Source organism: Cricetulus griseus, chromosome 7 (assembly GCF_003668045.3).
Source record: "Cricetulus griseus strain 17A/GY chromosome 7, alternate assembly CriGri-PICRH-1.0, whole genome shotgun sequence".
Lineage (NCBI taxonomy): Eukaryota > Metazoa > Chordata > Mammalia > Rodentia > Cricetidae > Cricetulus > Cricetulus griseus.
Window position 1 is genome coordinate 14,958,407 of NC_048600.1, and position 12,521 is coordinate 14,970,927.

Below are 12,521 nucleotides of genomic sequence, written 5' to 3' on the forward strand. Positions count from 1 at the left end.
ATCTATGAGCTCCAGATTCAGTGAGAGACCCTGTCTCAAAAAATAAGGTGGAGAGCAATCGAGAAAGATATTCAGTGTGTACCTCTGGTCCATCATGGTGAGGAAGCCAAGGCAGTGGGTTCTTGAAGCAGCTCAACACATCAAATCCAGTCAGGGAACAGCAGCTGGGCATTGTGGCACACGCCTTTAATCCCCAGCACATCAGAGGCAGAGGCAGGTGGATCTCTGTGAGTTCCTGGCTAACCTGGTCTACATAGGGAGTTCCAGGACAGCCAGAACTATATAGTGAGATCCTGTTTCAAGGAGAGAGAGAGAGAGAGAGAGAGAGAGAGAGAGAGAGAGAGAGAGAGAGAGAGAGAGAGAACAACAGCAATGCATGTTGGTGCTCAACTCATTCTGCACTTGGTACAATCCAGGATCCCTGCTGAGGGACTAGCCCTGTCCACAGTCAAGATGGATCTTCCCACATCAGTTGACATAATCAAGATAATCTATGCCCAGGTGACTCTGGTTCCTGCTAAGCTGACAGTTGACACTAACCATCGTATCCTATGATTTGGTCAGAGTTTACTCATATGGGACAGAAAGCACTAATCAAGGCCAGGATGTTCCAACGACCTTGCGTTGGTGGGAGAAAATCCATCTTCTTCTTCTTCTTCTTCTTCTTCTTCTTCTTCTTCTTCTTCTTCTTCTTCTTCTTCTTCTTCTCCTCCTCCTCCTCCTCCTCCTCCTCCTCCTCCTCCTCCTCCTTCTTCTTCTTCTTCTTCTTCTTCTTCTTTTTTGAGACAGGGTTTCTCTGTGTAGCTTTGGAGCCTATCCTGGTACTCACTCTGTAGACCAGGCTGGCCTCGAACTCAAAGAGATCCTCCTGCCTCTGCCTCCCGAGTGCTGGGATTAAAGGCGTGCGCCGCCAACACCCGGCTGAAATCCATCTTCTTGCCAGTTACTTCCACAAGCTTTTCCTCCCTGCCAGACTTCTAGGCAAGTGATCCACCACCGAGTTACAGCCCAGCTCATCTTCTGATTTCCATTACTCTTCAGATGCCCCAGGTCATTGTTTGCCATCTTACCTGAGCTTGTAGAACTTGGAGTGAGAGCTGGCCCAGAGGGCTTTCACTACCATACTGGAAACAGATCTCCTCAGGATATGGAATTTGTACCTATAAAACAAGATGAAACAAACAAACAAAAAATACAACTGTTCAACAAAAGGAATTCATGCTAATTTATCAATGTGTTGATTAGTTTTCCACTGGAGCAAAACAAATCACAATGCTAACAGCTTCAGTCCTTAGACATTAATGTTGTAAAGTTTTACAGCTCAGAGGCCCAAGCATGAAACAGCAAGTCTTCCAGATGACCACTGAAGTATAGGGTGGCTATTTCTCATTCCAGCCCAATCAGATGCTGGGAAGGATTAGCCTTTATTTTGAAGGATCAAACCCAGGACTTCATACATTTGAGGCAAGTACTCTACCCACTGAGAAGCACCCCCAGCTCTTGACTGGAGACTTCAACTGCATCTATAAAACCCCCTCATCCTGGCAGTCACAGACTGAAGCCAGAATATGAGAGCTTGAGGCCAGCCTAGGCTATATATTAAGATCTTGTTTCAATAATTTGAAAAGATGATTTCAAAGTAGTGCCTAAATTGGTGTTTGAATAATAAACTGGAGAGGATACGCACATCCCAGGGTCCAGGAATCTTGGAAGCCATCTTGTAGTTATATCTTCCTAAACATATCAGTGGCATTATGCTTGTGTTTAAGAGCTTTGCATTTTAAACATACATAATGAATATGTATGGTTATGGACAATTGTCTCAAAATAATCTAAGTTTGACAGGATGAAACAAAAATGGCTACATGCTTATATTCCTGAGGCTGGGAAAAGAGTACATGGAATGCTCATTCCATTATTTTTGCAAATGTATGAGTTCTGTCACAAAAACTACTCCAAAATATAGAAAGCGAAACAAAATTTCCAAATGTTTTTCATGAAGCAAGTATAACAATATTTAAGTCAGGAAAAAAATAATAAAGTTACATAATATAGTGATATGTTTCTTAAAATTATTTAATTGCAATATTACTTAAGCATAGTATGTAGTTCAGTGGCAGAACACTTAGTTTTCATATACAAAGCCCTGGGTTCAATCCTAGCACCATTGCAAACAAACAAACAAATAGGAAGAACATTAATGCAAAAATATTTCAATGTTGTCTTACAAAATTTGGTGATACATAAAAAGTATGAATATACTTTGGCCTTTGGCCCTGTAATTCCACTTTTTCAGGCATTTCCATGTAGGGTTGGCTGGGTCCTCCCACATCAATCATTAATCAAGAAAGTGTCCCACAGACATGTTTACAGGACAGTCTCATAGGTGCATTTTCTCACTCAAGGTTCCCTTTTCCCAGATGACCCTAGCTTATGTCAAGTTGATAAACAAAACAAAACTGATCAGCACGGAGGAAGATAAGGATCAAAGAGGAGGTGGAGTCCCAACAAGGTATATAGAAAAGGGCCAGAGGACTGAAATGGGCCAGCCTCACACTGTAAGAAGGAGAACATAGGTATGAGAGGGAGAAGAACACAATCTGTTAAACTGAAATGCATGGTGGTGTGTTTTAAAATATGGATTTAGATGTCCATAAGTGTGTACATGTCAACTGGAAGAGCCAAAAGCAGAGACATTCTGGTACCCCTGAACAACACACCTAAGACCTGGGTCTAAACTCAACACTGCTTGATAAGGATGCAAGGTATCAGGAAGGACTTCTTACAGCTGAAAGCAAGAAAATACTCAAAAATGGTGGAGATATAGGGAAGGAGTGTGTGTGTGTGTGTGTGTGTGTGTGTGTGTGTGTGTGTGTGTGTGTGTATGTAGTCTCTCTCTGTGTGTATTTATAGACTGTATAGGGAAGCAGGGATGTGTGTGTTGCTCGGCATAGAGCTCTTGCCTAGCACACACAGTGGTGGACCCCCAGAGCTTTCTGGCCAGTAAGTCTAGCTAGTCAGCGAGCCAATTGAGTGAGAGATCCTGTTTCAAAAGATAAGAAGGACTGTACAGGAGGGAGACACCTGACTGCCCCACCCAAAAAACATTATTGGGACAAAGCACAAAATTTGAGAATGAATTATGCATTAAGTCAAGTTTTCCTAGCTTTCTTTGTTTATGGTGGCTTTAAACTCTCTCTCTCTCTCTCTCTCTCTCTCTCTCTCTCTCTCTCTCTCTCTCTCTCTCTCTCTCTCTCTCTCTCCACATTGTGTACTGGCCCAAAGAAATACCTTGGTGCAAACAACTTAATAAGAATCTATACTCTAATAATTTAGTAGCCACCCAAAAGCTAATACATGTGACCTGCAGCCAGCACTTACTGAGTACTGCCTGAAAATTCAGCTCCAATATGAATATACAAGGGATGTGGCACCATCTACTGTTGGAATTGCAAACAGCACCAAAGCAGTCCCCCCCCCCCCCGAAGTTTTTTTTTTTGGATTCATTTTGTTTGCCTTGAAAATTTGGAACCTTACAGTTATCCTCTGTAAATTCACTGTGGGACTGTGGAGATCTCAATGTAGTTTGAGAATCCTGAGGCCATAGATTAATGCTGTTTAAATGCTGTCTTGCCTGATTTTAAAAATCCTTTTACATTTTATTTTGTGTGCATGTGTGTGTCATGTGTGTGAGTGCCTATGCCACAGTGTCTGTGTGGAGATCCAGGACAACTTGTGGAAGTTGGTTCTCTCCTTCCACCTTGTGGATCCTGGGGATGGAACTCAGGTTGCCAGGTTTGGCAGCAGGTACCTTTACCCACTTTGGCTTAATGGCTCTGTATTGCCTGATTTTGATATATGTATTGCTGCTATGTAAGATAAAGTTCCTGTTCTTAGAAATATCAAAATATTTATGGATTTAAAAATTTTGGAGATTAATTTCAAATGACTGAGAAAATGTGCATGCACATATGTACAAATGGGAAACATAACCTGTATAGCAAATGGGTTGAAGTGTTTAACAACTGATGGCTTTACAAAGATCTATAAGATTTATTTTTGTGCTGTTCCTAAAACTTTTCTTCATTAAATTATTTTTTTTGTTTTTGTTGTGTTTTCGAGACAGGGTTTCTCTGTGTAGCTTTGGAGCCTGTCCTGGCACTCGCTCTGGAGACCAGGCTGGCCTCAAACTCACAGAGATCCTCCTGCCTCTGCCTCCCGAGTGCTGGGATTAAAGGCGTGTGCCACCAACGCCCAGCTGTGTTCATTAAATTATTTTAAAATAATATTTATTTATTTATTTATTTATTTATTTATTTATTTATTTTTGAGACAGGGATTCTCTGTGTAGCCCTGGCTATCCTGGAACTTGCTCTGTAGATCAGGCTAGCTTTGAACTCACAGAGCCATGTGCTGGGAGTAGAGGCGTGCACCACCACCACCCTGCTCAAAATAATTTAAAAGATGAAATGCAACACTGAATCTTAGGTTATATAAAATGTGCATTTAAACATTTATAATGTCTGGAAATTGAAAGCACAAGCTTTTATAGAGGAGGAGGTAAGGACTGGAAAAGACACACACAGCGACAGTGAGGTTTTACTTCCTCATCTGGGTAGCAGACACTTGAGTATTCATCTTTTTCATTTCTCCCTTCCTTCTTTCCTTCCTTCCTACCGTCCTTCCTTCCTCCCTCCCTCCCTTCCTTCCTTTTCTTTTCTTTTTTTTTTTTTTGAGAGGTCTCACCATTTAGCTCTGGCTATCCTATGTAGAACTCACTATGTAGATCAAGCTGGCTTTGAACTCACAGAGATCCACTTGCCTCTGCTTCCTAAGTGCTGGGATTAAATACCTGTGTCACCACACCAGGTACCATTCATTATTTTTCGAGACAAGGTCTCACTATGTATCCCTGACTGGTCATGAACTTAACAAGGGACCAGGCCAGCCTCAAACCCATAGAGATCTGCCTGCTTCAAGGTATGTGCCACCATGCCCAACTCATTATTATACCTTTAAATATGCCCAAATATTTCAAATTTACCCTTTAAAGTACATATTTAAAGGGTTGAGGATATAGCTCAGGTGGGAGAGTGCTTGCATAGCACACAAAGCCCTGGTTTCAGATCCCTGGCACCACATAAAACCAGATGTGGTGGCAATATCTGCAATCCTAGAACTCAGGAGGGGAGGAAGGAAGACTGGAAGTGCAAAGTCATCTTCAGCTGCATGAGTTTGCGGCTGGCCTGTGTTACATGAGACTGTATCTCAAAAAAAAAATCAGTAGACTCTTTATTATTATAGAAAAAACAAAACACACAAGTAAACTTAAGCAGACAGCTACTGTTTGCTGAGAGAGCCTCAGGCACAATGGCCCTGGTCCATAACTGTGGATTTCATATCCATGCATTAAACAGTTTACAGGTTGAAAACATTTTGGGGGAAAAAGAATGCATCTTTACTGAACACAAACTTTTTTTCTTGTCGATATAATATAACAACGGTTTACACGGCATTTACATTGCATTATTTATTATCAATAATCTAGAGGCAATTTAAAGTGTATGAGGGAACACGATTAGACTACATGCAGCTTCTGTGCCATTTACATTAGGCGCATGGGTCCTGGAGCCTCGTCCCCCAAGTCATGGCTGTACTCACTCATCATCTCCTACAGTCCTTCCCATGACCACATATCACAAGTCAATTATCAGAACAAGTTGTATCTTTAAAAAGAAAACATTTAATATTTTAAATTAAACATGCTCGAAAACTGACCTAAACAACTATTGACGACTCTAGCCTTCATTCTGTCTTCCCAAACAGGTTTTAAGATGTTTAAAGCCTGTGGTGGCAGAAGCAATGCCACCTTCACCTTTGTGATTACTGAGAAATTGGCAGCCATCTTTCCCTGGGTCACTGGATAACTATTTGTCAAATTCTGTTTACATCTGTAGCTGAGATCATTGACGAAAGAAATACTGTGTCTGTCAGACAGACTTTCAAACAGTTGCTTTCTGCATCTCTGAGAACAAGTTATCGTAGGACTTATGATTCTACTTTTACTTGTCAGCTAAGGCAAAAGAGAACAGATGCTGTGTTAAGAGTGGATGTCAGCGGTGGTCAGAGGAGGAACCCAAAGAGAGTGAAGGTATAATCATCATACATCTTCATGGAGCTGAACAAAAATGTAAGAAACATCCAATCTGAGCTTTCTTCCCGAGGATGGGGCCATTAGACTTATGCTAGAGAGGAGCAAACTGAGACCTCTGCCTTTACTCCAAAAGGCAACTGTTTTTCAACAAGGCTTGTCTAAGGTCCTTTTCCGGAACCACAGTCTGATGCCCACTTTTCATCTCGATACCACCTTCTTAAGATTAGCAATAGAGACCTTGCAAGTGGTCCTCTGCCCTGGAAAGCTGTCTGCCGATTGAAGCAACAGTCCATTAAAAATAACCAGGAACGGAAGGGTAGAAGACAACAAATATGTATTAAACATGTAGATTGTGTGTGTGTGTGTGTGTGTGTGTGTGTGTGTGTGTGTGTGTGTGTGTGTGTGTGATTATTCCCTAAAAGAAAACAACATAGACTGACAACTACTTACATAATAATAGCATTTACCTTGCATTGGGTAGTTATGTTGGCTAGTTTTATGTTAACTTGACACACACTAAAGTTCTTTCAGAGGTGGGAACTTCAATTAAGAAAATATCTCCATAACGTCAGATTCTGGGCAAGCCTGTAGGGAATTTTCTTAATTAGTGATTGTTGAGCGAGGGCCCAGCCCATAGTGGGTGGTGCCATCCCTAGGCTAATGGTCCTGGGTTCTATAAGAAAGCAGGCTGGACAAGCCAGGAGGCGGAAGCCAGTACACCGAACTCTTCCGTGGCTTGTGGCATCAGCTCCTGCCTCCAAAGTTCCTGCCCTAATTTCCTTTGATGATGAACAGTGATATGGAAGTGTGAGGCAAGTTAAGCCCAAGTTGCTTTGGTCATGGTGTTTCTTCACAGCAATAGTGACAAGTAACGAAGAGGTGATTTAAAGTAGGCTGATGATGTGCATACGTTACATAAGATTATACGGCTACCTAAAGAGTATGTATTTATTTTTGTTGGTCTGAAACAGGATTATACTAGACAGCCCCACTGGCATTGACACAGAGATCTGCCTGCTTCTGCCTCCCGAGTGCCGGGATCAAAGCGTTTGTCTGGAAACTAATAATTACGCCTTCTCTATGTGACTGGAACATCCCCAGAGTCTACTAAGGTCCTGGAGTCAGTGCCCTGCAGAAACTAAGGGGTCACTGTATTGACAGAGAGAGGGAAAAAAAGGCCATGGTTTGCTTAGAATTTTTGGCGTGACTGGGCCTTACACTACATTTCAGAAACTCCCCGTGACAGCCACTCTATTTTTGCCACTAAGTGCAGACCAACCCTGGGGCCAGGCAAGGAAGCCGTGATGTCCTGCAGGAGCCGGCGACGCACTGGCCCACCAGGACCCCAAGCCCTAGTCCTCCCGGGCCCCGCAGTGACGTCACGGCGCGCTGTCATCGCGAGACTCGGCTCGCCCTTCGCGGCTCGCCGCTTCCCAACCGCCCGAGTCCGTCCGCGGCCAGGCAGCGGTGGGGATGGCGAGCCGCGGAGCCAGGGCGGTGACGAGCGCAGCGGCTCCGCCATTGGGCAAGGAAGCCTGAGGGACGGCCTGGCTGGGTGCATAGGGACACCGGAACCGGCAGCCTCGGCAGAGCGAGGGTGATGGAGACCAACGTGCCGAAGCGGAAGGAGCCTGCCAAGTCCCTCCGCATCAAAGTCATCTCCATGGGCAACGCCGAAGTGGGGAAAGTGAGTATCGCAGGCGGCGAGGGGCGGGACCTCCGCGTTCTAGAGAGTCATGCCCATTGGCTGAGAGAGGGGCCGCTCAACAGCCCGAAGCCCCGCCTCTTCCCTACTCCCGGAGCATCCCTGCGCTCACAGGGGCTTGCGGCCTCGAGAGGAAAACTATCTTGACCTTTTTGACCTTTGGGTTGCACGCTCTTTACTGACGTCACTGTCCACAAGACCGTGTCTGGGGTGGCCTCTGACCTTTGACTAATTTGAAGGTGGTGAGGAGGCCTAGGTCCCAAATTTATAGCTTAGATACCGAATTTGCTTTCCCAGAGAGGGGTAGCAGACGTGAGGTGGGGACAGTCCTTGCCTCCTAGATGTGGCTTTTAAAGGGATGCCTGTGAGGTGATGGATTAATTGTCGCCGGGCATAGAACATAACAACCCAATGTGTTTCACTGGCCGCCCAGGATCCTACGTTATTTTTGTTTTAAATTTCTCATACTATCACGTTCATTTTCTCAGCGAAGTCATTTATTTTTTGTTGTTGTTGTTGTTTATTTTTGGTACTGTCTTTCTGTGTGCTCCATCTGCTGCATATGAGCTACCTATTAAACTTCCTCTCCGATGGGCAGCGGTGACCTAAGGCTTTTCCCAAATGAATTTAGATAGCTATTCTTACTCAAGTTTTCTCTCTTAATGAGCGGAAGCTGTTGGTTAAGAATCCCAAGGTCGGCAAATCAGTGACACGAAGGGGGATTAGAAGCGGAGTCTACACTCTCCCAAATGCAGAAGACCTGCTAGTGGGATTATTTAAACGAGTGTGCTGCACTTAAATGTACAGTGAATATTTATTAGTGTTTTACTATTTAGCTTCCCCACCACACACACACTACTTATGTATTGTTGTGTATATGGTAACAAAACGTTCGCTGCAATTTAACATTTATTAACTGTGTTCAAATTCTTTTAAAAAGCAAGGAGAGTTGGGAATATAGCTCAGGTGGTGCTGTGCAAACATGGAAAACAGTTCTATACCTCTAATCCCTGCAAAAACCTGATAGTGGCACAGACTTCTAATCCCAGTGCTGGGCAGGCAGAGACAGGTGGATGGATCCCAGGGCTCGCTGAGCAACTATGGTAGCCTAATCAGCAAGTCCCAGGTCCCAAGAGAGACCTTGTCTCAAAAAGGAAGATGGATGGCCACTGAAGAATGACATCCATGTGCTTAATTAAAACTCCCCTTTCTACCTAAATTTTGGCTTTCATGTAGATAGAAGTTGTACAGTTTTTGAAAAATGTGCTTAATAGATTAAATAAAATTGTAACCATGGTTTAAAAATATGCTATAGAAATTAGCATAGTATGTAAAAAGACGTGAGGCCAATGATGTACGAGCATGTTAGTTAATTTCAGATCCTAGGACACTGAAAACTGGCATGGGGCCTTGTGGTACATTGTTTGTCAATTCAAGAAGTCGAATTGAATAGAAACATGGGTCACTGAGAAATCTCAAGTTTCTCACATAGAAAGGAATAAAAAGCCGTTACTGTATATGCCTGGTGACTTCATTCAGTCCCCAGAACTCATGGTAGAAGGAGAGAACCTTTTCCCAAATATCTAAAAGTCGACCTCTGACACGGGGCACATACATACAACACATACTCACAGATAGACAGACAAACACATGTGTTCATGCACACACAATCAAATTGGAGGGGAAAATACTGTAAATAATCTTATAACCATAAAAATTCTTGAATTAAAAGCCTTTGAGGGCTGGAGGGAGGTTGTTAAAGGCCCTTGCTACTCTTCAGAATACCAACATTCAGTTCCCAGCACCCAAGTCAGATGGGGTGACTCACAGCTGCCTGTGTCCCAGCTCTAGGGGATCTAACGCCCTCTTCTGTATTCCACTGACACCTGTGCTCACATGTGTATACATCCACAGACATATACACATACGCACAATTAAAAATAAAATTTAAATTTAAGACAAAAGCCTTCATGTGATATAATTCACATAGAAATCACTTATTTAAAACATAGAACTCAGTGATTTTCAGTTGATTCACAGTTGTGAAACCATTACTATGATCAATTGTAGGATATTTTCATCATCCCCTAGGGGGTGGGGAAACAACACAGCAATTAACAGGCTCTCCCTGTTTCCCCTAACCATTAACCCACTTCCTGCCTCTATGGATTTGCCTGTTCTGGCTATTTCATATGAATGGAGTTACATACTTTATAATCTTTTACTACAGACTTATTTCACTTAGTATAATTTGTATAAGGTGAATCTTTGTTGTGATATATATCAGTATGTTCTTCATATCATAGAAATATATTCCAGCATATGATGTAATACATTTTATTCATCTATTTGGGTTGATTTTGTTTTTGAATATTGGTACTAAAAATAATGATAATGTAGATTTGAAGACGTGGGCCTTGAATCAAATATGACTTTGATAAGTTGATCCTTTGTCATTGGGGAAATGGTGGCATGATTAACAGAGCTAGATGTTAGCAAGACAGGCTACTTGGAAGCATGTTGAATTAAATGATGGCAGGATATTTGAGTAGAAACCATCTAGTAGATGCTTAGACATTCGGATCTGGTCCTGGAAGGGAGTCATGGCTAGATGTGGACGTTTTAGTGGTGGTGAAAGTAGAAGGATGGAAAATGTCTACAGAACAGAAGAGCGCAGTGGTTGGGAATAAAACTGAAAACATCCATATTTAGTGTGAAGGCAAGAATTAAATCTTTTCTTTAAGATCTTCATTTGTGGCCTGGTTGGTGGTTTATGCCTTTAATTCCAACACTAGGAAAGCGAGTTCCAGGTCAGCCAGGAGTGAGACCTCCTCAAAACAACAAATAAAACCCTCACCTTTTATACTTTGGATGCCTTTTTAAAAAATTTTTATTTTTTGTCTTTTGGGGTTTGTTTTATTTTTGAGACAGGGTCTCATGTGGTTGAGGCTGACCTTGATCTTTTGATTGTTCTGTTCTCTTTCTCAAGTGCTGTGGTTACAGGCATCCACTGCCATGTTAGCTAGTTTTTGCATTTGAAAACACTTTCATTTTCATTGAGGTGACTGAAGAAACTCTAATGAAGTAATGTGCTTATTTCACACATCTTTCCAGTGTGTATTACTGAATGCATGCATTTTTGTCTTTCTAGAGCTGTATTATAAAGCGCTACTGTGAGAAGAGGTTTGTGTCTAAATACCTGGCAACAATTGGAATTGACTATGGGGTCACAAAGTGAGTATATTGTTCCTCTGGCCTGCACATTACACAGATACTCAATGTGTCCTAAAGACAGTTGGTATCTACATCAGAGCATGTGCATCGGCTGCACTGAAATAGACGCTTTGAAGATAAATTGGAAAAGACGGGACTAAGGGACTTCTAAGCTAGCAGTGTGTTAGGTACCTGCCAGTGCAGACCTGGTTTCAGATGAGGGGTTGGCAGCGATGAGCAAGCACAGCCTATTTGGCAGATGGATTTCTGTGTAAGCGGGTCCTACCAGAAAGTGGGTTTTTAGGCCGCAATGTCTTTTGTTGGTTTATGATCTTGATAGCATGTTGGAATCCAGCAGATCTGAGAATAATAAAGTTGGGAATAAGTGGGTATTTATTTGGGTGAACCAAGAATGGTTGGAAAGAGGACTAAAGCACCAAGAAAAATGCCACCAAGGAGTAGAATTGGGATAAATAGCACATTTGTTCAACACAGAATTTCAGACCTTACTATAGAGTACTTGTGTTATTTGTGTGTGTTTAATATCCCTGATCTTGAGAAAGGGATATTCTTTTACTGGTAATATTTTTATTCATTCTTTGAAAGTTTTATAATGTATTTTGATCCTATCAACCACCATTACCTCCATATGTGCATGGGTGTGAGGCTATTCATAAACTACCACGGACAATCTACCAGTGGCCACATTCTCAAAAGATAGTTAGTCTCCCTCCCTCAGCAGCCATCGACTGCCAGTAGCTCTTCTGGCAAGGGTGGGGCCCCCAAGGTCCTTTATCCATGCTGGAATTTTGACTGGCTTGATCTGGTCTTGTCCAGGTAACCCAGGTGCTGTGAGTTGATGTGTACAGCTACCATGTCATAACCAAAGTCAGCATTTCACATCATTCTTCCCCACCTGCCAGCTCTTAACATCCCTGAAATGGTTTGGCAGATGCTAAGACGATTCATCCATAATTAAGCATTCATAGTTATTTATATTTGGCACTTTGATCAGTTATGCATTTCTGCATTAACCATTACCCATTATAAGAAGCTTCTCTGACCAAAGTTGAGAGCCATACGAGTCTATGGTCTAAACATAAATACTAAGAAGGCAGTTTAACATCATGACCATTCAGCAAAGCAACAGTAGTTCCCTCTCATCTGTCATCTCCCAGCCATGGTTTTGACCAGGCTTATACTATCAGGTATGAAAAACAAGCCTTAGCCGGGCGGTGGTGGCGCACACCTTTAATCCCAGCACTCGGGAGGCAGAAGCAGGCGGATCTCTGTGAGTTTGAGACCAGCCTGGTCTACAAGAGCTAGTTCCAGGACAGCCTCCAAAGCCACAGAGAAACCCTGTCTCGAAAAACCAAAAAAAAAGAAAAAAAAAAAAAGCAAGCCTTATATCTAATCAGAAAATGGTTAGTTGGTTACCCTCATAACTGC

General features: G+C 42.5%; 1 protein-coding gene across 1 annotated transcript in view; it reads left to right on the forward strand.

Annotated features, from left to right (window-relative positions):
• The first annotated feature begins 7,578 nt into the window (after positions 1–7,578).
• Positions 7,579–12,521, forward strand: part of Dnajc27 (DnaJ heat shock protein family (Hsp40) member C27) — a 29,607-nt gene continuing 24,664 nt past the window's right edge. Inside the window, exons 1-2 of the mRNA XM_027424553.2 lie at positions 7,579–7,841; positions 11,011–11,093. Coding sequence (XP_027280354.1) covers positions 7,755–7,841; positions 11,011–11,093 — 170 coding nt within the window. The 5' untranslated portion in view covers positions 7,579–7,754. The remainder of the gene's footprint in view (positions 7,842–11,010; positions 11,094–12,521) is intronic.